The sequence below is a fragment of the Panthera tigris genome, chromosome A1, assembly GCF_018350195.1.
Source record: "Panthera tigris isolate Pti1 chromosome A1, P.tigris_Pti1_mat1.1, whole genome shotgun sequence".
Lineage (NCBI taxonomy): Eukaryota > Metazoa > Chordata > Mammalia > Carnivora > Felidae > Panthera > Panthera tigris.
This window is the reverse complement of record NC_056660.1, coordinates 114,075,724-114,101,216: the sequence shown is the minus strand read 5'-3', so window position 1 is coordinate 114,101,216 and position 25,493 is coordinate 114,075,724. Positions and strand designations below refer to the sequence as shown.

The window sequence follows — 25,493 nt, the reverse complement described above, 5'->3', positions numbered from 1 at the left end:
AGGCCTCCGTAGAAGTGAGGAGAGGGCTTGGGCTGCAGGGTTAGGAGACAAAACCCTCCACTTCCTTTCATTATCTTCTTCTTTCTCTTTCTAAGCACTGCTTAGTTATTCTTCCAAGTCATTGTGCCTCTGTTTATCCTGGGAGCAGGTGGGAATCAACCCTAGGCTTGACAAATAACCTTACCCTTGTGGGTAGAAATCCTGGGCTCTTGGCACAGCTGTGTTTCTACCTCACTGTTTATTCTTGATAGAGTAGGTTGCTTTCAGAAACATCGACCTGAAAATGAGGAGGCTGCTAAATGGTCTAACACCTTCTTCAGGGATCCTGTCTTATCTATCTCCAGGGAAACCTCTAATCTGAGGAGGGTTTAATCCTTCCACCCTCCCTAATGACACTGAAGGGGTTGAATTTTGGAGGAGGCTAGTCTGGCAAAAGTCCTGGAATCTGGCCGCAGGACTGTCCTCAGCACAGCCATTTCACCTGTCTGGGACCCATCTTTGCAGAATCATGGGGTTAATGATAACAGCCCGACCTTACCCTTGAAGATACTTACAAGGGGGAAATGGAGGCAAAGATGTGCAAATTCTAAGCCGGGGGGTGGGGGGGACCTAGAAGTGCCCTGGTGCTGTTTGTTCAAGTTTTCTTGGAAGGGGTGGGGTGCGGAGTCCAGAAAGTGAGAAATGGTGCTTTTTTTTTTTTTTTTTTTATAAATACTTGATCTCCTGATATGGCGAGTCTCCAGCTACAGCTGCCACAATTGTCTTGGGCATAATTCCTACTCTAAGCGAAGTGGGCAACGGACGGCAGGTGGGCCGGCTCGGGTAGAGAACCCTCTCTCTGGCACGCACAAGCCGGGCGCATGCCCTTTTCGCCCCCACTCCCGCCTTCTTCCCGATAGAGTAGAAGCGACGCGGTTCGTCCGCGCGCTTCGGAGTTGGAGGGCGGCGCCCAGGACTCCGGTGGGAGAGTGTCGGCACCGCGCGCGAGGAAGGGCGGGAGGCGGCAGTGGCTGGCGGTCGAGGAGCCCGGCTCGCAGAACCTCAGCTCGAGGAGCTAGGGGAGCACGGCGCTGGGTGCAGGCATAGCGTCTCCGGAGCCGACGGCCGGCGTGCGGACAGAGCCATGGTTCGTCCTCCTAACCCGCGACCACTGGCGCCCTTATTCCTGCTGCTGCTGCTACCGCTGCCGCTTGGAGCCGGTGAGTGTCGTCTGTGCGTACGCGGGGCCGCTACGGCCAGGGCATTAAGGGGAGAGGAGAGGAACGCACGGGGTGGGGGTGGGGGGGCATTGGTCACAGTTGTCCAGAGGGGGCTCAGACACCGCACTACCGCCGTCCCAGGTGGCCCTGTGTACGTGGAAGGAAGCCCTGGGTGCCGGGAAGGGGCTACCTTCCATGCCTAGTACAGTTTTTGAACTGTTGTAGATTGAATGCCAGTAATGGCCAGGATACCCAAGCATATCCTTGTTCCCCTACTCCCCATTCCCCCACTTTCCTCTTTTGAGGTGCGTCTACACAGACACAGAACAGTAGCAGCCAGGCCACTTCCACAACAACATCTCTAGGAGGTGAGGAGAATCAGGCTGGGATGCCATTTGCTGCACATGGGCTTCAACCCTTCCACTCTCTTTAAGGACTGGGGAAGTGGAGTAGGTACGCGTGAAGAAAGAAGTTTTTTGTTAAAACTGACTTGTTACAAATTAGGGTTATAAACTGCTGCCAGAACTTCTAACATCATTATTTGAGAATATTTCTCACTGCCACCCCCTCCATCCTTTTAGAACATACTTTCATTATTTTAATTACAGCAGAAAACTCACTGTTGGGGAAGATGGCTCAGCACAGTGCGTTGCTCTATTATAAATACACAATAAGTATCTTGTGGAATATATAGTTCAGGGCCTGGTTTTAGAACTATGCCATTCCCCCAGAAAAGGGTAGCCTTGGATCCAAGATCACAGGGAACATGCCTGTGACCTTTGGGAGTGGGATGGGTGCATGGAAATCTCATTGTGGGGCTCCTGCCCTGAGCCTCAGTGGAGGCAGAGACCTTACATGGACCCGTCACTTCGGCTCACAAAGTAGTCACTGCAGAAATGAAATACTATATATGTGGAGCCTCGGCTGCAAGACAGATATGGAAGGAAGGAGGGAAAGGACTGGTCTATCCAGATTGACTCCATCAGTAAATCAGGGTAGCAAGTTATTACCAATCTGGTTTTACTGCCCAGAAAATTTCAGTAACCCTAACGGTATGGCTGAAACCTTACGGTATGCCTAACATCAGTCGGAAACCTTAAACACTTTCCCCATCAAGCAATTAAGTATAACAAGTTCTACCCTGTTATGATGAACTTCAACCTTGTCCCTACCTTCTTTTGTTAGAAGAAGGGTGGCCCTACCTTCTTTTGTTGAGGTGCAATTGCCCCTAAATCCACCATTGTTCAGACTCTGAACTGTCAGCTCTGAACTTGGAGGTTTACTTTTGAAAATTGTTCTGACTCAATATTTAGTCCAGTTTAAGCAGTGAGACGTGGACTTGCTACATTTCTTTCAGCAAGCACTTATTGAGTACGTACCAGCAGTAACATCTTAAATATAATATTTCTCAAACTGTTTACTTCGTTTTATTTAAAATTGGTGAGTATTTTTCATTTGTTGTTTTAGTTTTATTTAAATCCAAATTAGTTAATATATAGTGTAATAATGGTTTCAGGAGTAGAATTTATTGATTCATCACTAACATGTAACACCCAGTGCTCATCCCAGCAAGTGCTCTCCTCAATGCCCATCACCCATTTACCCATCCCCACCCTCCCACACCCCTCCAGCAACCCTTAGTTTGTTCTCTGTCTTTAAGGATCTCTTATGGTTTGCCTCTCTCTCTGTTGTCTTATTTTTCCTTCCCTTCCCCTTCTTAAACCATCCAAATCCATGTTTCTCTTTTGGTAAAGATAAATCTCTCATGCCTTCTCTAAATATGTTTTTGAAATTTCAAAAGTATTTTTCATCTTCCACATATATAACGATCAAATATACTTTTTTGAGCCACCCATTACCTTTGGAAATTCTGATATACTCCTGTAAGGGGCCTAACCTATATCTTCCCTAGCCCTCCATTGAGAAACACTGGTTTAATCCAAATTCCTCACCTTACATTTGGGAAACTAAGGCCCAGAAAGTGAAGCAAATTGTGCTAGGCAGAACTGGGACTAAGGTGAGTGAGTGAAGGGGGTGCCATTGAAAAAGTAGTCAAGATAAAGAATATTTTAATGTAATATATATTTTTTTAAGATTTTAAAAATTCTTTTAAGTAATTTCTACAGTGAATGTGGGGCTTAAACTCACAACTCTGAGATCAGAAGAGTCTCATACTCCACCAACTGAGTTGGCCAGGTGCTTCTTAATGCAGTATTTTTTTTTTAATGCAAAATCAGGGGCACCTGGGTGGCCCAGTCAGTTAAGGGTCTGATTTCGGCTCAGGTCATGATATCATGGTTCATGAGTTCAAAGTTCAAGCCCTGCTTCAGGCTCTTTGCTATGAGCACAGAACCTGCTTCAGATCCTCTGTCCCTCTCTGTGCCTCCCCTGTTCATTCTCTATCTTTCTCGCTTTTTTAATTTATTTATCAAAAAACAAATAAATGTTAAAAAAATTTTTTTTAATGAAAATCAGAGGCGTTGCTGCTGCAGCCACCATCACATCCACAGTCATGCCGACGCACGAGTTCTCTGTGGACATGACCTGTGAAGGCTGCTCTAATGAGGTCAGTCAGGTGCTTAACAAGGTGGGAGAAGTTGAGTTTGACACTGACCTGTTCAACAAGAAGGTTTGCATCAACTCTGAGCACAGCATGGACCTTCTGCTGGAGACTGTGGGAAAAACAGGAAAAGCTGTTCCCTTCTTTGACCCCAAGTAGTGAGGGCCTGGACCCCTGGGCCCAAGATGGACCAAAGGGGACAGGCCTCTGATCCTCTCCTGACTTCCAGACAGACCTGGGGCCTGGCAGTCCTACTCAGCAATGGGGGTTCCTACAGAGACCCTCACTTGCCCAGCCTCTCCCTCGCTTCCCTGCAATAAAATCAAGCCACTCTGGTTGGAAAAAAATAAAAAAATAAAAATCAGTGCTGACTTGGGCACCTGCGTGCCTCAGTCAGTTAAGCATCTGACTTTGGCTCAGGTCATGATCTCACAGTTTGTGAGTTCAAGTCCCACATAGGGTGAACACGAGCCCCGTTCAGGTGAGCCCCACTCTCTCTCCCTCTCTCTCTCTCTCTGCCCCTTGTGGGATTCTTTCTCTCCCCCATCTCCCTCTGCCTCTCGCTTACTTGTGTCGTCTCTCTCTCAAGAAAAATCAAAATCAATGCTTGCTTCAGCAGCACATACACTAAAAATCAAAATCAATGCTTCCCCCCCCCCAAAATCCATGAGGAGCAAAATATCAAAAATGTAAATAAAAAGAGTAACAATGTCATGCTGAAGCATATTGGAGCCTGAAGCAAAAGGTGAAATCGATACTACTGATCCTGCCTTTGTGCATTGGATATGACCAATTCTCAAACTTTGGGATGCATCATATTTTCCAGTGAACTTGCTAAAACTCAGATTCCCAGGCATTATCACCACAGCTTCTGATTCAGTAGTTCTGGGATGGTGTCAGAAATCTGCATTTTAATAAGTAATTGACTTAATTATTGTTTGATTGAAAGAAAAAGTTGGACTAACAAAACTCATGCCCCTCCTCATTCTGGTACTCTTTGATTTTAAATAGAGGGAAGGAGCTCAGAGAAGTTACAGAGATGACTCACAAAATTCCTCTGTTATTTGTTTATTTCTTTTTTAAGTTTATTCATTATTTATTTTAAAAGAAACAGAGACAGCACTAGTGGGGGAGGGGCAGAGAACGAGGGAGAGAGAGAATCCCAAGCAGGCTCTGTGCTACCAGTGCAGAGCCTGATATAGGGCTGGAACTCACGAAACTGTGACATCATAACCTGAGCCAAAACCAAGAGTCAGACACTTAACTGACTGAACCACCCAGGCGACTCTGGTTATTATTAAAAAAAAATTTTTTTTTAACGTTTATTTTTGAGAAAGAGAGAGAGAGCGCTAGCAGGGGAGGGGCAGAGAGAGAGGGAGACAAAGAATCCAAAGCTGGCTCCAGGCTCTGAGCTGTCAGCACAGAGCCAAACGCAGGGCTCAAACCCACGAGCCGTGAGATCATTACGGCTGAAGCTGAAGTCTGGTGCTTAACCAACTGAGCCACCCAGGCACCCTAACCCTGGTTATTTTTTAAATAATAGGAGCTCATAAGGAACCAGCACTGTTCTAGGCACTGGCAACAGAGTAGTGATAAGATAGATGTAGAAGTCCAGAGGGGGAGATAATAAAAAATCAAGTTAAAAAAATTAAGTGATGATAAGTACTATGCAGAGAATTGGAGTAATGATGTAGTAGAGTAGCTAGGGGGTTATTTCACATTGGTTGGTTGGGGATGGCCTTTCTGCGATGCTATTTAGACAGAGAACTCAATTACCAGAAAGGGCCAACCATGTGAAGATCAGGGAGAAGAGCATTCCAAGCAGAAAGAAAGGCTAGGGCAAAAACGCTAAGGTTGACACAGACTTGTCTTGTTCAGTGGCAACAAAAGGAAGGCCAGTGTGGGTGAAAGGAAGTGGGAGAGGAGAAGAGAGCTGGAAGGTAAGGTTAGGTAAGTGAGCAGGGACCAGGTCTTACAAGGACAGGTCTTATATGCCCTGGTTTGTAAACCAGGGCATATAAACTAGATCCTAATCTAAATTTTTTTTTAATGTTTATTTATTTTTGAAGGAGAGAGAGACAGAGTGGGAGCCAGGGAGCGGCAGAGAGAGAGGGAGATGCAGAATTGGAATCAAACTCCAGGCTCTGAGCTGATAGCACAGAGCCTGACACAGGGCTCAAACTCAAGAGCTGTGGGATCATGACCTGAGCCCAAGTTGGACGCTTAACCGGCTAAGCCACCCAGGCACCCCTAAACTAGACCCTAATCTAAGTGCATTGGAGTTGTTGGAAGAAGTTAAGCAGAGTAATGAGATGATCTCATTTACAATATTTAAGAGATGCTCCCATATAATGCCAATTGGCATTAGAATTACATTATATTCACACAATGGAATGATATACGGCAAGGAAAACAAGCTAGTTGCAACTTAATGGGTAAACTTTACTTAGTGGGTGAACTTCATAAAGGTAATATTGAGCAAAAGAAACTAAGACACCAAAAGCACATGTTGTGTGATTGAAAAGCAGGCAAAACTAATCTCTAATGTTAGAAATCAAGACATTGGTTTCTTTCAGAGGGGTTGGTGCCTGGCAGAGGGCATCTGGGGCACTGGTAATGTGCTGGTTCCTTATCTGAGGTCTGGTTACACAGTGTATTAAATTTAAAATTCATTGTACTGTACATTTTGATTAATACATGTTTCTGTATGTTGTACTTTAATAAAAAATTATCAAACATGATATACAAATGACTACCAAACACATGAAAATATGCTCAACATCATTAGTTATTAGGGAAATACAAATGAAAACCACAGTAATATACTATCTCACATCCATAAGGATGGCTGGTTAAAGAAAAAAAAAGGGAAAATAAGAATTGACAAATTGGTACCTTTGTACATTGCTAATGGGAATGAAAAATGGTGCAGCCACTGTGAAAAACAATTTGGCGATTCTTCACAAAGTTAAACATAGAATTACCATACGACACAGAAATTTCACTCATAGGTGTACACCTAAAAGAATTTTATGCAGGAATTCAAGCAAATACTTGTACATGGATGTTCACAGAAGCATTATTCACAATAACCAAAGCATGGAAACAACTCTAATGTCCACCAACTGATGGACTGATAAAATATGGGATATCCATACAATGAAATCTTACCCATCCATAAAAAAGAATGAAGTAGTGATACACGCTGTAATGTGTATCAATATGTTAGGGGTACCTGGGTGACTCAGTTGGTTAAGCATCCAACTCTCGATTTTGGCTCAGCTCATGATTTCACAGTTTATGGGTTCGAGCACTACATCAGGGTCCTCACTGTGGTTGAACCTGCTTGAGATTCTCTCTCTTCGCATCTGTCTGCCCCTTCCCTGTTTATGCATGCATGTGCTCTCTCTCAAAATAAATAAACTTAAAAAAAAAAGCAATATGTTAGAAGAAAGAAGCCAGATACAAAATGTTACATATTTTATGATTCTATTTACATAAAATATCTAGAATAGGTATCTGTAGAGACAAAGCAGATTAGTGGTTGCCAGAGACTAGAGAGGTTGGAAAAGGGAGAGTGACTATTTAATGGGTATGGGTTTCCTTTTGGGGTCATGAAAATATATTGGAATTAGATAGAAGTGATTGTTGTACAACATTATGAATGTACTGAATGCCACTTAATTATACCCTTTAAGATGGTTAATTTTATGTTGTATGAATTTTATCTCAATGGGAATGGTTTCCAACGTGTAAAAAAAAAAAAAAAAAGGTCATTAAAAAAGATGGCTGCGGATGCGTAGGTGGCTCAGTCAGTTAAGCTCCAACTTGGGCTCAGGTCATGATCTCGTGGTTCATGAGTTCAAGTCCCAAGTCAGGCTCTGTGCTGACAGTTTAGAGCTTGGAGCCTGCTTCGGATTCTGTGTCTCCCTCTCTCTCTGCCCTTCCCCTGCTTGTGTGCTCGCTCTCTCACTCTCTCAAAAATAAAATAAACATTAAAAAAATTTTTAAAGAAAGTTGGCTGCAACAGCAAAATGTTAGTTATGTAAGGTAAAGGATATATTAACTAATCTTATTGTCTTGATCACTTCACAATATATATGTAAATCGAATCATCACATTGCCCACCTAAAACCTACACGATGTTTTATGTCCATTAAATTTCACTAAAGCTGGAAAACAAAACAAAAAAAGTATGGCTGAATGGTATGGGAGAATGAATTTGGAGGATGGAATCAAGGAGACCAATAAGGAGTCTTGGCAGTAGTTCAGACAAGAGCTGATGGTGGTTTGAGGGTGTGGTGATAGATGTGGAGAGAGGTGGACAGGTTCCTGATATATTGTGGAGTTGGCAGGACTTACTGGATTGAACATAGGATATGAAGGAAAGAGAAGAATTAAAAATGACTCTTAGATGTTTTGCCTTGCAAAACTGGCAGCATGATGGCTACCTTTTGACAAGGATGCTAAGTCCTAGGATGTAGGGAAGATCCACAAGGCTGACCTATAAACCAACATCGGTATTATTGAGTGACAGAATCAGCAAAAGTTCCCCAACACCAACACCAAACAGTTCCCCCGTAAAGGTATTTTAAAGTGACTTTTAATGGAAGCCTCAGAGTTGTCGCTGACTCTCATTTAGCACTCCTATGCACATTGTCAACTCTCTGGTTATTATACTAGCCCTGCCTGTGGATTGCTCTGCCAAGGGCCCTCTTCCCTGTGCCTGGCAGGGTCATATCAGGCTCAGCTTCGGACAACAGTCCCCCTCCTTCTGTTAGGAGGCTGAGCAGCCTCTCTTCAAATCCACCTCTTCTTGGGCCTCATCTATTCTGTCCAGATTGTGACAGCTGCAGATTCTTTACTCCTACTGGGCTTTTCTCTCCACTTATTCCTAAAGGCCTCTAAGCCACCCCAAGACTTTCCTGCCCAAGGTTTCATCTTGAATCCTCTACTCCACCTCACAACTTGTTACTCCCAGGCAGCTACTCTGACCTTATGTGAGCCTCACCTGGTCTCTCTTCCTCCACAGCAGACCCTCTCCCTATAGAGGGCTGGCTCGTGAACAGCTGTATTCAGGCCAGGAGGAAGTGCCAGGCTGATCCTGTTTGCAGTGCTGCCTACCACCACCTGAATTCCTGCACCTCTAGTATAAGCACCCCGTCACCCACACAGGAACTTTTGGTCCCTGAGGACTGCAGGGAGGCAGCAAAGCACCTCAGGAATAGCTCTCTGATGAGCTGCACATGCCATCGGCGCATGAAGAACCAAGTTGCCTGCCTGGACATTTACTGGACCATTCACCTTGCCCGCAGCTTTGGTGAGGCCCCCCTCATAGAGTGGACTAAGCTAAGGAAGATGGCTCTTGTGGGGTGGTTGTTTAATCCTACAGGATATAGGCTGCATGGTAGATTCTGGCTGGGATGGTAATGAAGCTCTGCACTTGACATCTACAAGAAGTAGAGGGAGGAATTGGCAGTATTCTTTTGGGCACCCACAGCGCTGCTCTCTCTTCTTCCTACTTCCCCCTTTCCTACCTGGCAACATGTAGCTGCCTCTTGGCAGAGCTCTGAACCAGACTGTGGCCCAACCTGGGGAGCTCCTGGGACAGAAGTGTATGGAGAAAAGGTGGAGGAAAATGGTCTTAACCCGTACACAGATTCCAAATACAACGTAATCCATAAGTTCAGAGAGAGTGGGAAACAGCATCCTGGTCCTGCCTTTAACAGAAAGGATACTCGTTAACCAGACAGAAGATAGTGAGAGAGAAGGACTAGAAGAGCCAAAGAGAGGAGCTTCTTCTGACTCTTTCCAGAGACGCCTCTCTGTATTAGTCAGCTTTTACTGGACTGTGCTGCAGTAACAAGACAGTGATTTGTAAAACAAAGTTTTCATTCTTGCTCATGTTCTGTGTTAACTATTTCATGTATCTTCTTCATTCTGGGATCCTGGCTGAAGGTACGGCCTCCATCTGGAATGTTCTTTTCTCATGGCAGAGGGAAATGAGTAATGGCAGAAGCAAATGATGCCTTTAAAAGCTACTCAGATGTTACATAAAATACTAACACTCACATTCCACAAACAAAGCAGATCACATGGCCAAGCCTGAATCCCTGGTGAGGGGAAGTATACTCTTCCCACAGGAGACTCTGAAAATCACATGGCAGTAAGTGTGGCAACCTAAGAGTTCTATCCAAATAGTATAGCAGGCTTCCCGACTAGGATCTTGTGATAATTTCTTTGTCAGGTGTGGATAGGACTCCCCTTGATCTAGTTAACTGTGGACAAAAAGGACCAGTCATCTGCCTGCTTCCAACATATTCTCAGTATACATCAGTGGAACAGGGACTGGAGAACCACCACAAACACTCTCAGAAAGAGGAGGAATGAGAAGCACACAGCAGACATTACTTCATAGCTGTTCTGAAGTCCTCTGCACAAATTGTTGTCTAAGGGCCATCTTCCCTGGGAGTAGGAATTGCTCTTTAATAAGGCCCTGCTTTTGCTCCCTGGGACAGTTGCTTTATCTGTTGTTCTCCAGGGCTCTTGGCCCAGCCCCCTCCCCATGACAGGTTTCTTTGGCCATATCTGAGATGGATATTGGAGACTCTCACCTCTCTGAGGAGTGAACAGCATTCTCAGCTTGCTGCCTACCTGAGAAACGTTGGGGCATTTTAAGTCTCCATTAGAGTCTATTTGAATCCTGGCTGGTGGCTCTTAGCAGTACAACTTTCTCAAAACATAATTGCTTTTTTTATATCTTTGGTTTCTGTCACCTCTGGTGCCAGTAGCCTTCCCTATAATTCTTTTCAAGACATATATCTCTTTCTAGACTTAATTAGAAGTATCTTGCTCTTATCAGAGGGAGAGCCACTACCCTAGTCTTTTTTCCCTGAGCATAACTGGCAGGATTTATTGATACCATCTTAATCAGTGAGAGATCTCTACAAAGGGCATGATAGCCATATACTTGAATCGGTCTTTGCCCCAAGGCTGAGTCTTAATGGACCTTATTACTCAAAGCATTTTTTTAATTTTATATTTGAATATTTGAATATGAAAAACAGTTCCATCTCTTAATCCTGCAAATCCTGAAATTTCTGGATTTTTTCTTTTCTTTTTCCTCTCTATTTGCAAACTGATCAATTCTTCTCTGAGCTTAACTTTCTTGTAGTACCTTGCAACATGCCAATGGCAATCAAGACATATTAGTAAAGGGGCACCTGGGTGGCTCAGTCAGTTAAGCTCCTGACTTGGGCTCAGGTCATGATCTTTTAGTTCGTGAGTTCGTGCCCCACATTGGGCTCTGTGCTGACAGCTTGCAACAGTTGGGAGCCTGGAGCCTACTTCAAATTCTGTCTCCTTCTCTCTCTCTGCCCCCCCCCCCCCACACTCTTGTCTCTCAAAAATAAATAAACATTTAAAAATTAAAAAAAGAAGACATACTAGTAACCTTCTGCTTCTCAGCTTCTTTTCCTTAAAGCACAAGCTCATTCAATATAACATCTTCCTTCCAAGTTATTGCAGGCAACAGTTTTCCCAAATGCTTTCCCACTGCATATTGAGGACTGCCATTTTTCATACTTCAGGAACAGCTTATTTACATCCACTCACTGCCCAGTCCCAAAGCCAATAAAATTTTAGATTTTTAGATCTCAGATCTTAGATTTTTTTTGTTACTGCAGCACTCATTTCTAGATACCAATTCAAATTTTTTAATTTTTATTTTTATTTAATTTATTTTTTTAAGTAGGCTCCATGCCCAGTGTGGAACCCAACATGGGGCTTACACTCATGACCCTGAGATCAAGACCTGAGCTGAGATCAAGAGTCAGATGCTTAACCGACTGAGCCACCCAGACAACCCCACCAATTACATTTTTAATAAGAATTTGCCAGGTTATGCTGCAGTAATAACCAACCAACCCCCACATATCTGGCCTCCTAGAAAAAAATTTAATTTTTGTTCATGTTACACATCGTCTGTGGGCTTCCTTGAGTGGGATTTGTCTTTGCCCTACCTGTCTTCTTCATTTGATGATCCAGGCTGCTAGAGGGAAAAGAGCAGCAGCAAGACCATGTGATGGTTCTTAAAGCTTCTGCTCAGATGTGATTTATGTCACTTCAGCTCACAATCCACAAGCCAAAGCAAATCACATAGGCAATCCTTATAGTAGGGTGTGAAAGTATACTCCTCTCATAGGGGCCCTGAAAGTCACATGGCAACTGAGGTGGGGGTGTGTGTGTATAATCTTCTCATAGGGTGGGTAGCTAGCAAATAGCTGGAAACAGTAATGCAATTTACCACCCTTTTTGTTCCCTGTTTTCCACTCCTCGTTCTAATCAGTTCTCTTTCAGAACTTCCCAAGACTTCTCCCTAGATCCTCTTGTCTTCTTGCCTTTCCCCTTGGGAGCTTTCAGGGCTTCCCAGATATCCAGACCATCCTTTCCTACTTGCTTGACCTCATCCATATTTTTTCCTCCCTATAGATGCATTCTCAAAGGCAAACTGGGTGACACTTTGCACTCTTTCATCCTTCTCTTCCAACAAGATTAGCCAACATTTATTGAGTACCTACTGTGTCTATGAGCTATGCAGTGACTTTATGATCTATTATGTCCCCTTAAGGAGCCCACAGCCCCTCCTGTTCCCAGCCTCCAATCTGGTCCTCAGGATTCTTATCACCTTGTCTCTAGGTGACTATGAACTGGATGTCTCCCCCTATGAAGACACCGTGACCAGAAAACCCTGGAAAATGAATCTCAGCAAACTGAACATGCTCAAACCAGGTGTGGAGGGCAGTCTGAGGTTGGGACATGAGGGATGGACCTGGACCCTGAAGGAAGGGTGGCTGATGGGGAACACAAGCCAGACGGAGGGCGTGTTGGGAGAGAGTTCTAGCCTGCCACGTAACTAAAGAAGCATTGTGTCAGGGTGGAAGTCTGAGCTGTGAGCATTTGTGGTCTTATATGTCAACAAATAGTTAATAGGGAGGCCATTAGGGCTCCTTGGTTCCAAAAGGTGGGTCTCTACAAAGCGTTTGATGGAGTGGCAGCAGTCCCAGAAAAAAAAATGCTGAAATAAAGTAGTTACCCTCATTCGAGGCAGCCAGGAAAGTAGCTTTTTGTCCCTGAAGACTAGGAAATTGCTTGTTTTCATACCATTTTAATGGGATGGGTGAGGTGTTGGGCAGGGAAAATGGTGAGAAAGAATGTGACTGCTCAGGGGTTACTCAGGGTGGGGAGCCATCAGTCTGGCAAGGACTAAAATGCATTTTTTTTTTTTTTTTTGGAAAGCGAGGCTCTTGTGTTAATTGGAAAGGCACACACACACAGACACTCATTTTTTGAGAAAGATAGGAGCTTTGTTGTACAGTTAGTCCTGTATATTGGAATTAGTATTTTGAGAGAAAAGTGTAGAGATTTATGCATAAACACTTACTTATAAGGAATCTGGGAATAACCTGTTCCATTTACTCCATTGTTCTGACTGCTGGAATGTTGTCAATAAAAATATCACCATAATTTCCCCAGCCTCAGAGCACAGGGAACTTTTATGCATGCATCAATCATTAAAAGCAGACAGGTAATATTAAAAATGGGCCGAATAGATGCAAAACCAAACAAAAATCCTCAGCAGAATTTAGTTGCATATGTTTTGGACAGTTCAGAAAGTGCTTTAGAATGTTGTAGGGCCTCTAGATGATGATTTCCACCATGAGACTTCAATCCACCATGGGATTGAGGAAAGGGTTTTGGTTATTTGAACTTTCTGGCCACTTCAAGTCTAGGTAAATGAGTGTAAGATATGTATATGGCCTATTTTATTTTATTTTATTTATTTTATTATTATTTTTTTAACACGTAGGAAAGCTGAGGAGTAGGATGGGGGAAGCTCACAAATACCAGATATAGTTTATGGGTAGAGGGAAAGCCTAGGATTCGCAGTGGACTTATTCCAGGGAGTCCTACCTTTCCTCCTACCCCCACCACCATCCTTGTTAAATCCGAGGTTTGCAGGGGTTCCTAGCAAAACTGGGCTGCACGTTTGCAGAGAGGACTGGTGACTTGGTGCCCTTATCCCCGCAGACTCAGACCTCTGCCTCAAGTTTGCCATGCTATGTACTCTTAATGATAAGTGTGATCGGCTGCGCAAGGCCTATGGGGAAGCGTGCTCGGGATCCCGCTGCCAGCGCCACATCTGCCTCCATCAGCTCCGCGCCTTCTTCGAGAAGGCTTCGGAGCCCCACGCTCAGGGCCTCCTGTTGTGCCCCTGCGCACCGGCCGACCAGGGCTGCGGGCAACGCCGGCGCAACACCATTGCTCCCAGCTGCGCTCTGCCGTCTGGGGCCCCCAACTGCCTGGAGCTGCAGAGCCTCTGCGTCGCTGACCCGCTGTGCAGGTGCCAGTGCTGGGGCGGGAGGGCTGGGTGTGGGTAAGGGCTCAGTGCACGCCACTCCTTATGGGTGCTTTCCTGTGCAGAGCTGGGCTTGCCCCCCTGAGGCCGTGGACTGACTTCACCCTGTAGTATTTTCTGAAAACCCTGTGATCAAAAAAAAATTGTTTTCCTTTGTGTAAAAACTTCAGAAAATATAAAACGTATAAAATCCATCAGAATCCATCACCTGAAGATAATCTACATACTTTTGGGAGCGTTTCCTTCCAGTCTTTTTTGTATACCCATAAACAAAACTGGATTCTCTAGAAATATATTTGTACCTTCTTTTTTTTTCACTTATGTGCGTATCTCCTGAGCATTTTTCCATGGAGGCAGCAGGGAACAGTGGTGAAGACAGGCTCTGAAGTCAGACAGATGTGAATTTAAATCCTGGGGCTGTTCGATTTTGAGCCCGTCACTTTAAAGCTAAAATTCCATCACTTAACCTAACGTTCCTCTGAGTCCTCTGTAAAAAGTGGGATAATAATACAGACCTCATGGGATTCTGGTGAGCGTTAAATTACATAATTTATGTAGAGTGCTTAGCTTACTGGTGCAGAATAAGTGCTCAATAAATGGTGGGTGCTTATTTTGTGTTTTACTGTCCTTTTGGCAACTTGATTTTTAAATGCCTACATTGCATTCCATTTTATGGATGCCCCATTCTTTATTTAATCCTTCCTCAATTGTTGGATGTTTAGGTTGCTTTTTTTATTGCTATAAATAATGCAGTAAATATCACTTGTTCATTAATCTTTGTGCACAAATCTAACTATTACTTAGGATGTGTGGCCATAACTGCCATTACCAAATCAAAGTACACAACTGTTGGTAAGGTGTTTGATATGTATTGTCCAGAAAATTTGAAATTCTGACCTGGCTTTCCTCTGCCTTCTCAGGACAAAACATTCACCAAATTGAAGTTATCATCCACTCAAGTAGAATTCGTTGACAGTGAGAGTCACTTATTTTGCAGCCTGGTTCTACCCCTTATTTCTCCGTAACCTTGGGCAAAGTTATTTAACCTCTCTGAGCTCCACTTCCTTCTTCTGTAAAATACTACATAAAAGCTCTCAATCATCATAACACCAACACTTAGTGAGTACTTACTATGGGCTAGGTACTGTTTTAGGTACTTAGTATGTATTAACTCATGTAAACCTTACAAGATAGATGGTGCTGTTGTTTTTTTATCATCTGCATTTTACAGAGAAGAAACCATATCAGAGAATGTTTAAATAGCTTGTTGAGACTCATCCAGGTAGTAAGTCAGGTTACTGAATGAGGGCTGGAATGAAGAAGTCTGGCCTGGAGTCTGGCCTAACTGCTCTGCTAGACTGCCTATTGTATTGCTGATAGCTATTACTATCACATAACAAGTGCTGGTCTGGATGACTAAGATACTGTCCTTTCATTCAAGGAGTTTGCTTTTGGGTGAGCATGACAGAGAAATAATCCACCTATCCAACAAAAGGCAAAATGTAAGGAAAATTGCAGAAATATGTACAGAAAAACATACTTGTATCATCTGAAGATAACCAGCCTTACCTATTGTAGGATCAATGTTAATAATAACAGTCTTTAACATTTAATGAACATTTCATATGTACCAACAACTATGCTAAATGCTGTACATGCAGTCTCTTACCTCATCCTCACAAAAACCCATGAGGAAGTACTGTTTTCATTTCTATTCATAGTTGACAAAACTGAGGTTAAAGAAGCTGCCTGAAATCTCATACCTAGGGATTGTGGAGCCCAAATTCAGAGTGGCATGCTTTGGGACTGGGGTGATCGTGCCCTTAATTGTGATAGAAACAGGCTTCACTGAGGGGGAGGCCTGGACCATGCCCTGAATGCAAAGGAGGATTTGGCATGAAGATGGGTCTGTCATCTAAAGGGGAGCAAGGGTGAAGGCTGCAGACCAGACCCTCAATGGGTACTCTTGAAATTTCCCTTCTTCCAGATCTCGCCTCGTGGATTTCCAGACCCACTGCCATCCTTTGGACATCCTAGGGACCTGTGCAACAGAGCAGTCCAGATGTCTGCGAGCATACATGGGGCTGATTGGTGAGGCTGGGGGCCATATGAAGGGAGCCCACAGGGTGGCTACTCCCAGGGGTGAGAATCCTCTGGAGACTGAACCCAGATGGGGTGGTCCTGAGACAGGTGACAGAGAGTGGGGGTTGAAGTTTGGGTGGCCTAGGCCCTGACAGTCCTCTATTCACCCCACAGGGACTGCCATGACTCCCAACTTTGTCAGCAATGTCAACATCAGTGTTGCCTTAAGCTGCACCTGTCGAGGCAGTGGCAACCGGCAGGAGGAGTGTGAACAGCTGGAAGAGTCCTTCTCCCACAACTCCTGCCTCAGTGAGTGCATTACACCTGCTCCCAGCCCCCGGGATTGGATCAGCTGGACCCAGTTTGAGGAAAAGTGTCAGCTCTGTGGTCCACACTGGTTCCATCCATCTCCTGCAGACAGAGCAGCCCCCTCCTACTCCCTGGTGACCCCTCAAGCTTCCTGTTCAACCTGTCTTGGCCCCAGGGACACTCTTCAGCTTTAGGAATAAGCAAGCAGAATGAAACAATATCCCATTCCTACCCATCCTTCCATATGCCAGGGTCCCTAAGACATTCCCTTTTCTTTCATGGGAGCCTAAGAGATCTCCAACATATGCCCGCTTCTGTTTACCTTCTCTCCTCTCCTCAGTGGAGGCCATTGCAGCTAAGATGCGTTTTCACAGCCAACTCTTCTCCCAGGACTGGGCAGACTCTACCTTTTCTGTGATGGAACACCAGGTAGGGTCTCCTTTATTACACACCTCCTACCTTTACTGGTCTAGCTGGGGGAAACCCAGACAAGGGGACAGATGAGGTGACCTCATTGTGGTCATGAATACTATAGATCTCTAGTGGACACATCAGGGGTGGGGGGACAGGCTTTGACTGATGCCAAAGTGGTGAAGGGGGTGGAGCTGACTCCATTCCATTTCTTCTACAGAACAAAAATCCTGCTCTGATGCCACAGCCCTGGGTGCCCTCTCTTTTCTCCTGTACACTTACTTTGATTCTTCTCCTGAGCCTCTGGTAGCTGGACTTCCCTTGGGCCCCTCTCCCCTCTACCACACCAGCCTGACCTTCAGCCTGCAAGGGGTAAGGAAAGAGCGGCATCAGGAAGGAGGTGCAGTAAACAACATGGCGACCCTCAGTCCATACTGCATATCCAACTGACTCCACATGGGGCCATCGTTGAAACTGTGACTCATTCCCTCCTCAGCCCTTCCTTAGGACTTGGTGACCATGATTTAGCCATATCTTCTGGTGGAGACCATCTCTACCAATCTCTCTCGTAATCCTTTCCTCTTGCCCACCAGAATCACCCAGGCTCTAACAAATCAGTCATTATCTATTGCATTCTCCAGGTAGGCAGGGCTGGATGTTCTGAGGCAGCATAGAAAGACAGTCCCCATTGTAAGGAAGGCTGGTGCAAGACTCCTACCCCCTTGTCTCCTCCTCTGAATGGGATATAGGAACCTAGTGCCTACCGTACCTGGGGATCCATCAGAGCATTTGAGCCTCAGGAGACGGAACATTTGGGTTTTGCTTTCTTCCTGCTACTGTCCTGAAGTATCCCCAGCCCCTTGTATCATAATTAAACATTTGGCTTAAAACTTTGTTCTTTTCCTGTTTTCTCGCATTGTGAATTTATGTAGAATTAGAAGTGTTACAGATACAAAAATAGAGGTGGCCAGGATCAGGAGACACATTTACCCTGCCACCAATTGCTGTGTGACCTCAGCAATTCTCTCAACGTCCCTTGTACTTAACATGGAGTTGGAAGGAAAAATAGCTTATGTGAGGCTTTGGACCTGGTATCTGTCCCAGATCCAGCCATATCTGGGATACTACCTGGGCTCTGCCACAGGAGCTGAGAGGGGAGTATCCCCAGTCAACCAAAGAATTTATTGAGCACCTGCTCGTGTTATTGGCTTGCTCCAGACCATGATGGGGGCCAGAGGAAATGAGAGACTGGTCCTCAATCCTATTTGCAATCCTGTTGGGATTAGGAAACAAAGTAGTTGGGAAAATATATTTATAGAGCTGTGGACATTTGTCTATTCATTCACTCACTCTTTCCTTAAGCATCTGATGAGTGCTGGCTCAGCAAGGCACTGTGCTGGATGCAGGAGATTCTGGAGTAATAATTCAGATACTGTTTTCAAGTCTTTAACACTCCAGAGCAGAGGAATAGACAAGAAGAACAAGACAGTGCAATAAGTGCTGTACAATAATTATAATAATAACCATCATTTATTGAGCCTCTACTGCATGCAAGTACATGCATTAATTCATTTGATCTTTAACAATATTTGACTTTGTTGGTTAATAGCTATATGACCTTGGGCTCAACCTTTCTAGACCTCATTATCTACATCTGTAATGTGAAAAAGCATAGAACCCACTTCATAAGGAATGAGATAATCCATGTAAAAGCATTGGAACTGACACAATATAAGAACTCAGAAAAGTTAGCAATTACAGTATGTGGTTTTTGTAGAACATTTGGACAATACAGACAATTATAAAGAAGAAAGTAAAATACTCTAAAATCCCACTAGCAAACTGCCAAATGCTCTCTGCCTATATGTGCACATGAAAATCTATGGGTATGTATAACTTTATGTAAGTGGGATCAGACACTGCATGTCACTGTGTAAGTCACAGATATCTTTCAGCATGCATGAGTAGAGCTTGAACTACATCATCCTTTTTATCAGCTTCAGAGCATGGACTTATATGAATGCATATTCCTACATATATCATTTATTTAACCAGTTATTTATCAATGGATATTTGGTTGTCTTCCCATTTTTCTCTCAACCAAGTTTTAAGGTAGTGAGCAGGTGACTGGGGGTAGGATGTGCAGAAATGCTGCCAGAGTGGCGGGTAGAAGAGGGAAGCCTCTTCTTACACATTTTTGTATCCCCATAGTACACGCTGCCCCCAGAAAATGCTAGGTCAACATTCCTCCCTGCAAACTTCAGTGGGGGCACTTGGAGACCTTCCCCTTCACCCCTCCCAGGAAGATCTCTGAGCTGGCAAAGCCTCTCCATTTGCTTTGACTCCATTAGCCTGGGGCTGGGGGTGTGAATGGTACAGTCATTCCTTGCTAAGTGCTTGAATTAGACTAATAGGTCATCTGTGCTTTTCTCTGAATAAGGTCCAAATTTCTGGTAAACAACTAGGCCACTCCCCAAGCCCAGGGCCCAGAGCCAAGACCTGGGGTGGGGGCACAGTGGCTGGACTGAAGCTTTTAATGGTATCCTGGCTGATTGGAATGGCGAATGCCATTAGACTAGCTCCTGGGTAACAAGGAGGGAAGGGCCACTGACAGCAGTGGTAAATGGGGAGTGCTGAATTACAGGCCTCTGCATCATTGGGGTAGAGCACACTGTCTTTTATTTTATTTATTTTTTCAGACTGTCTTTTAAACAACGCCCTTCATATTCACCCATTCATTCACTCATGCATTCATTCAACAAACCTTTAACAAGCATTTGCTCTGTGCCAGGTTGTAAGTATTTTTCAAGATCTTTCCTTGACCATTTATGAGCTGCCATTTTGGTGAAGGGGCAGCCCAGGACTCTAGCAGCCAGACCTCAAGTTTGGGCAGTTGAGACTTTTCATTTATTCTGGTTGATTATAACCCTCAGCTCTTTGACCTTGGGAAATACACTTTACCCCTCTGAGCCACCATTTCTTCCTGTCCACTGGGGATGCCAATAGAAATACCTAACTTAAAGGGTTGCAGTTTTTATTTTGCTTTTCTAATTTAAAAAAATGTTTATTTATTTACGTAGAGAGTTGGGGAGGGGCAGAGAGAGAAAGAATCCCAAACAGACTCTGCACTGCTTGCAGCACAGAGCCCAACATGGGGCTCAAACCCACAAACCATGAAGTCATGACCTGAGCCAAAACCAACAATCAGATGCTTAACCGACTGAGCCACTGGCACCCCTGTTTTGCTTTTCTTACAAAAATAAATATAACATCATCAATTTATCTTCAGCCAAAAAAACTAATTGGCAGTATCAAGTAATGTTTATATCAATTTTAATGGTTTTGGTTGGCAAGTTTTTGGCTTCTTATTTCTATAAAAGCTTATAAGCATGAGGAATTTATGCTTGTTTTGCTCTCCATGCATATTTAAGTTAGATAATAGTAAAAATATTTAAAACCTATTTTAAAAATCACAATTTTTTTGAGGACTGGAAGTAATACTTAGCACAGCATCTGATACAAGATGGATACTCAATAAATGGCAGCTATTATTATTATGACCTCTGGGAGGGGATCTGTGGGTACCAGATGTTCTGCTTCCTGCCCAGGAGCAGTGGTGAGTGATGGTGCTGGCTTTCCTTCCAACTGTGGGCTGAATTCTGGGTGGGGCTGCCCCTGGGAGATACTATTCAAGCTCTGAACTCCAAGATGTAAGCCAGAACTCTGGGTCTGTGTCTCAGATCTGAGGGACCTTGGACAAGGCACAGAGTCAAAGAGAGTCAATGTGTTAGTCAAGGATCTTTTGGTTGAATGTAACAGAAATTTTGGAATTACTTAGTAAAAGGGGAATGTCCTGAAACCCAACCCCAGGAAATTCATCCAGGCCTTGGGGTGCTGAGACTGGTGAGTCAGGAACCAGTCTTGATTGCCCTCTCTTGAAGGCCTAGACATCTTGAACCATCTACTTCATTCTCTATGCAGACCTACTTTGAGTTCACCTAAGTGATCTCCCATTCTAGTTTGAAATTCACAGAAAATCTGATTGTCTATGCATAGGTTCTAGATTGGCTTTTCTGGGTTGAGAGACACACTCTGTGTGAGGGACACAGAGTGGCTCAGACAGGCCCAATGGCATAGACTCCTGTCAGGGAATTGCCGGGGGTCTTAATTACCTGAAGTCAGGGCTTGCTTCTTTTGTGGCTTCTTTCCTGGCCTTGGAGTATCTCCTGAGCTTCCTTCTTGGATGCCCTCAAGGGATGGGAATGTAGGAACACAGACCAGGTGCTGAGGCTCTGGGTCTGAGAAGTACCCTTGGAGCTAGATCTCCAAGTGGAGGTTGGAGTGGAGGTTCTTTTTTAATTTTTTTTTAATGTTTGTTTATTTTTGAGAGAGAGGGACAGAGACAGAGCATGAATAGGGGAGGGGCAGAGAGGGAGACACAGAGTCCAAAGTAAGCTCCAGGCTCTGAGCTGTCAGCACAGAGCCTGATGGGGGCTTGAACTCATGAACCATGATCTCATGACCTGAGCCGAAGTCAGATGTTTAACCGACTAAGCCATCCACGTGCCCCTGAGTGGAGGTTCTTTATGGCTGCAGAAGGAGGCTTTGCTAGATTTTTGGTTCTGGCAGTTGAAGAGTAAGGCAAATTGAAGGGAATCAGAGAATGCCATTCCTAAATATACTACTTGGTATAAGGATTATTTTGACCTGAAGATGATAGAGAATCAACAGATTCAGGAAGAGTTCTGTGCCCTCCCCTTAACTGTCTGAAAGCAGGGCATGATTGAGGATGGGGAACCAACACCAAGATGAGTTTGCAAAAACCAGCCTTCCTAAAATAGCCCTTGTCTTCCATTAGTTTCCCCCATATACTTCCTAGTCACTTCCCCACAATTTATTGTCCTGTGACCCCAAACCCTCTTTACTTTGTTAAAAGGGTATATAAGACCTAATTTAACCTCAGGTCTTATTTGAGTTTCACTTCTTTTTGTAAACTCCTGTGCAGATAAATATTAATACAATTTTTGCCTTTTCTCCTGTTAATCTGCATTTTGTTAGTTTAATACACAGGTTTCCTGATACTGAACATAAGAGGTAGAAGAAAAGATTTTTCCCTTTGACAAAAGCACTGCCATTTCTTTGGCTAATAACCCTCTGTCTTCACCTCTACATCCCATCTGACCAACATTCATAGTCTCTCACCCTCTTTCCTCTCTTAGGATCTCTGGTTGTCAGAAACTCCAGTCTCTTTTTAGCATCTCTGCTTCTTTCAGGAGGAAGACTCTTCACATCTGGAGCTTGGGAGACTTGGTCCAATAAAATTCCCCTTTCACATATTGAGCTGGTCAAGGCCCTAACTGACATACTGTACATGGGTGCATCACATTTGTCCAGTGTTGGGGTGAGGCCCTATGTCTTAAATTAGAACAGACACTATGATGAGGAGTGTGGGGGTAAGGGGGGGCTCTTTTAGGCTATAGTTACGGTTTCCTGGAAGAGAAGGTATTTTGGCTGGACCTTGAAGAAGTAGGATTTAATTAGGCAGAAATGGGGGGGCATCCCAAAAACCAGAATGAGCAAACAGAGACTGGAAAGGGCAGGGAGTGTTGAGGGAATTACAGGTAGTCTGCCGTGACTGGAGTTCTGGGGGGGGGGGGGGAAGGTGCTCCCAGGTCTTCAGGGTCACTCATTTCCCAACCTGACTGCCTGGGCGGGGGGGGGGGGGGGTGTCTCCTCTGCAGACACACCAACTGCAGAGCTGCTGCTCTGAAAACCAGGCCCATGGAGCAGGCAGGAATCCTGAGGAAACAATGTGAAGATTTCTGGCCTGGCATGCTTGGCATCCGCGACCACAGGGAGCTCCATGGCCCCTTGACCCCTTGCTGACATCCCAGGGCACAGAGGTCAGTGTGTGGCAGGGAGAGGATGAAGTGAGCCTGTGTCTGGGCTGGGAACAGTGACAGGCAGAAAGGAGGAGCCCATCCCCCACAGAGGGCTAGAGCAAATAGCCCCTCCCTGGGCTGACCCCACTCCAGTTGCTGTGGTCAGCTTGAATATCAGGCATTTGTTCTGGGAGTATGGTCTCCCCAGATTTTGGTTGGCTTTGGGGTTCCAATGGAGGCTTCTTCCTGCTGAGCACCTACTGTGGACCACATAGGGCAGGCAGTAGGTTGCCACAGAGATGAAGACAAGTGTTGTGGTAGAGACAGATAGACAAATAATAAAGACATCATTATTTGAGTACTTGGTCTGTGTCAAACACTGCACTAAGAGCTCAATGTGTATATCTTTTTAAAGCTGAGCTGCCTCATAGGCTTGTCTCCACATGGTATCAATCTGGCATCCACAATATTTGAAACAAATTTAAATAATGATTGCACAGTCTTTTGGAAAAAATACACAGCAAAACTTAAAATCCTCTTTCCCCATCTGTTTCTCTGTATTATATGTACAAAGCAGCCATCTCTATACAATCTTTCCTCTCTCTCCATGTTCCTCAGTAGAGGTTTATGCCATGAATATACACAGTTAATATTTTTTCCCTTATCTCATGTGTATAATCCAATTGAAACTTCATTACAGCCCTCTGAAGGCAGGCACTATTATCCCCATTTTACAGATGGAGAAACAGATGTCTAGAAGTTAATTCTTGCCCAGAGTCACACAGCTAATCACTGGCAAGTGCATTTGAAGCAGATTCTGTTTGTTGTGAAAGCATGTGATCCAGGGCCTGTGAGATTCCTGAGGGACAGTCAAGACAGTCAATTCATGGGGGGGCTTCATTCGGAGGAGGCTACATTTGAGTAGAACCTTAAAGGATAATAGAAGCTCAACAAACAGAGATGAGCGACAGAAGTGTTTCTTAGGAAGGGAGCGACACCTAAGAGGTGAGCACATCATACAGTGGGATGTCCAGAGAGAGACAATCTTGTTCCTCTCCCTCTGAAGAGTGGTTCCTCTCCTCCTGCATTTAGGAGACTTGCCTCATTTCCCATCTTTGCCCTAGGCAGATTCTGCCTGTGCCCTTTAACAGTCTCCATCACAAAGCGGCCTTGTGGCTTCTGAAAGAGACCCTCTAATTCAGGCTGGCTCCCTACCACCCACCCCCACGCCCCAAAGGGGAAGAGAACTCCCTCCTAGGCCAAGTTAAATCACTTAATTCTTAAGGAATTACATGTCAAGCCTGTGTTAGGGAATGTAGCTCTCTAGTCTTTAAGAAAAACATGTTGTAGTGCAAAGAGTACAATGGAAAGTGGATCCAGCCTGATCTGGGTTTGAATTTCAGCAAAACTCTCAGCTGAGTGAATTCAAGCAAATTGCTTAATCTTGTGAAGCTTCAGCCTCTTGATCTAGAAAATGACTATTGCTAAAAAGTGGTGACTGATAGATTTGTCAGAGAGGAAGAGGAAATGGCTGGCTGGAACTATATTGATCTAATATTTACTTCAGTGTTAGGTGTCAGGGACTTGTCAAATCCAGGTTTCTCCTGCAGGAAGTGTACAGTATGAGATGTTAGGCACTTGGGTGGGAATGTGACTCCCAAGAAGTAGAAGGAAAGAGAGGAGGAGGTGGCTAAGCATGGACAGGGTTCCCAGTCCTGAAGTCTTGCTGCCTTGCTGGAACAATTCCATGAACCTCTCCTAGCCTCAGTTTCCTCACTTTGAAATGCCAACCCAACTTAATGAATATTGGCCAAACTCTTGAATTGCTATTTCATCCATTTTATTTTTAAATATATTTTTCCATAATTTGCCTCATCCCAGAGGAGATTTGAGGTGATATTTATTTATTTATTGTTTTAAAATGCTAATTTTTGAGAGTAAAAGACAGGGCATGAGTGGGGGAGGGGCAGAGAGAGAGAGGGAGACACACACACACAGGATCTGAAGCAGGCTCCAGGCTCCAAACGTCAGCACAGAACCTGATGCAGGGCTCAAACTCACGAACTCTTGAGATCATGATCTGAGCCGAAGTTGAACACTTAACCAACTGAGCCATCCAGGTGCCCCTGAGGTGACTTTTAAAAATACACATTTTGGGGCACTTGGGTGATTTAGTCGGTTAAGCGTTGTACTCTTGATCTTGGCTCAGGTCATGATCTCACAGTTCATGAGACAGAGATCCAAGTCGGGCTCTGTGCTTAATAGCAAAGAACCTGCTTGGGATTCTCTCTCTCTCTCCCTCTCTCTCTCTCTCTCTTCCACTCCTCTCCCTCTCTCTCTCAAAATAAATAAATATACTAAAAAAATAAAATAAAAATAATACAACAAAATGAAAATAAAGGCCAGGTTGCAGAGAGAATTGACCAGGAAAATAAACAAACCAGGTTGCAGAGAGAATCAGAGTAAAACAGTGAATGACCGCCAGATCATTTCAGTAACCTGTAAAACCTGTGAAAAGGTCCTGCGCAGATGAATCCCATTTTCACAGAACCCTTAGCATATAATACTTGCCTGTAGTAGAGGCTAGAAAATATATCTTAACCAGAGCTACAGGTAATATTTCTATTTCACAA

The 25,493-nt window shown here is 44.3% G+C and overlaps 1 protein-coding gene across 2 annotated transcripts; it reads left to right on the top strand.

The window, feature by feature from the left end:
• Window positions 1-758: 758 nt before the first annotated feature.
• GFRA3 (GDNF family receptor alpha 3) lies at window positions 759-17,868 on the top strand. 2 transcript variants are annotated; one of them, XM_042984749.1, is made up of 8 exons: window positions 759-1,199; window positions 8,795-9,079; window positions 12,457-12,549; window positions 13,849-14,161; window positions 16,164-16,267; window positions 16,433-16,567; window positions 16,908-16,996; window positions 17,199-17,868. In XM_042984749.1, the coding sequence occupies exons 1-8, from the start codon at window positions 1,124-1,126 to the stop codon at window positions 17,286-17,288; spliced, it is 1,185 nt and encodes a 394-aa protein (XP_042840683.1). In that variant the 5' UTR covers window positions 759-1,123; the 3' UTR covers window positions 17,289-17,868. The 2 variants fall into 2 exon arrangements, with proteins under 2 accessions (XP_042840683.1, XP_015391123.2); XM_015535637.2 differs by having other exon boundaries at window positions 8,792-9,079.
• The last annotated feature ends 7,625 nt before the right edge of the window (window positions 17,869-25,493 follow it).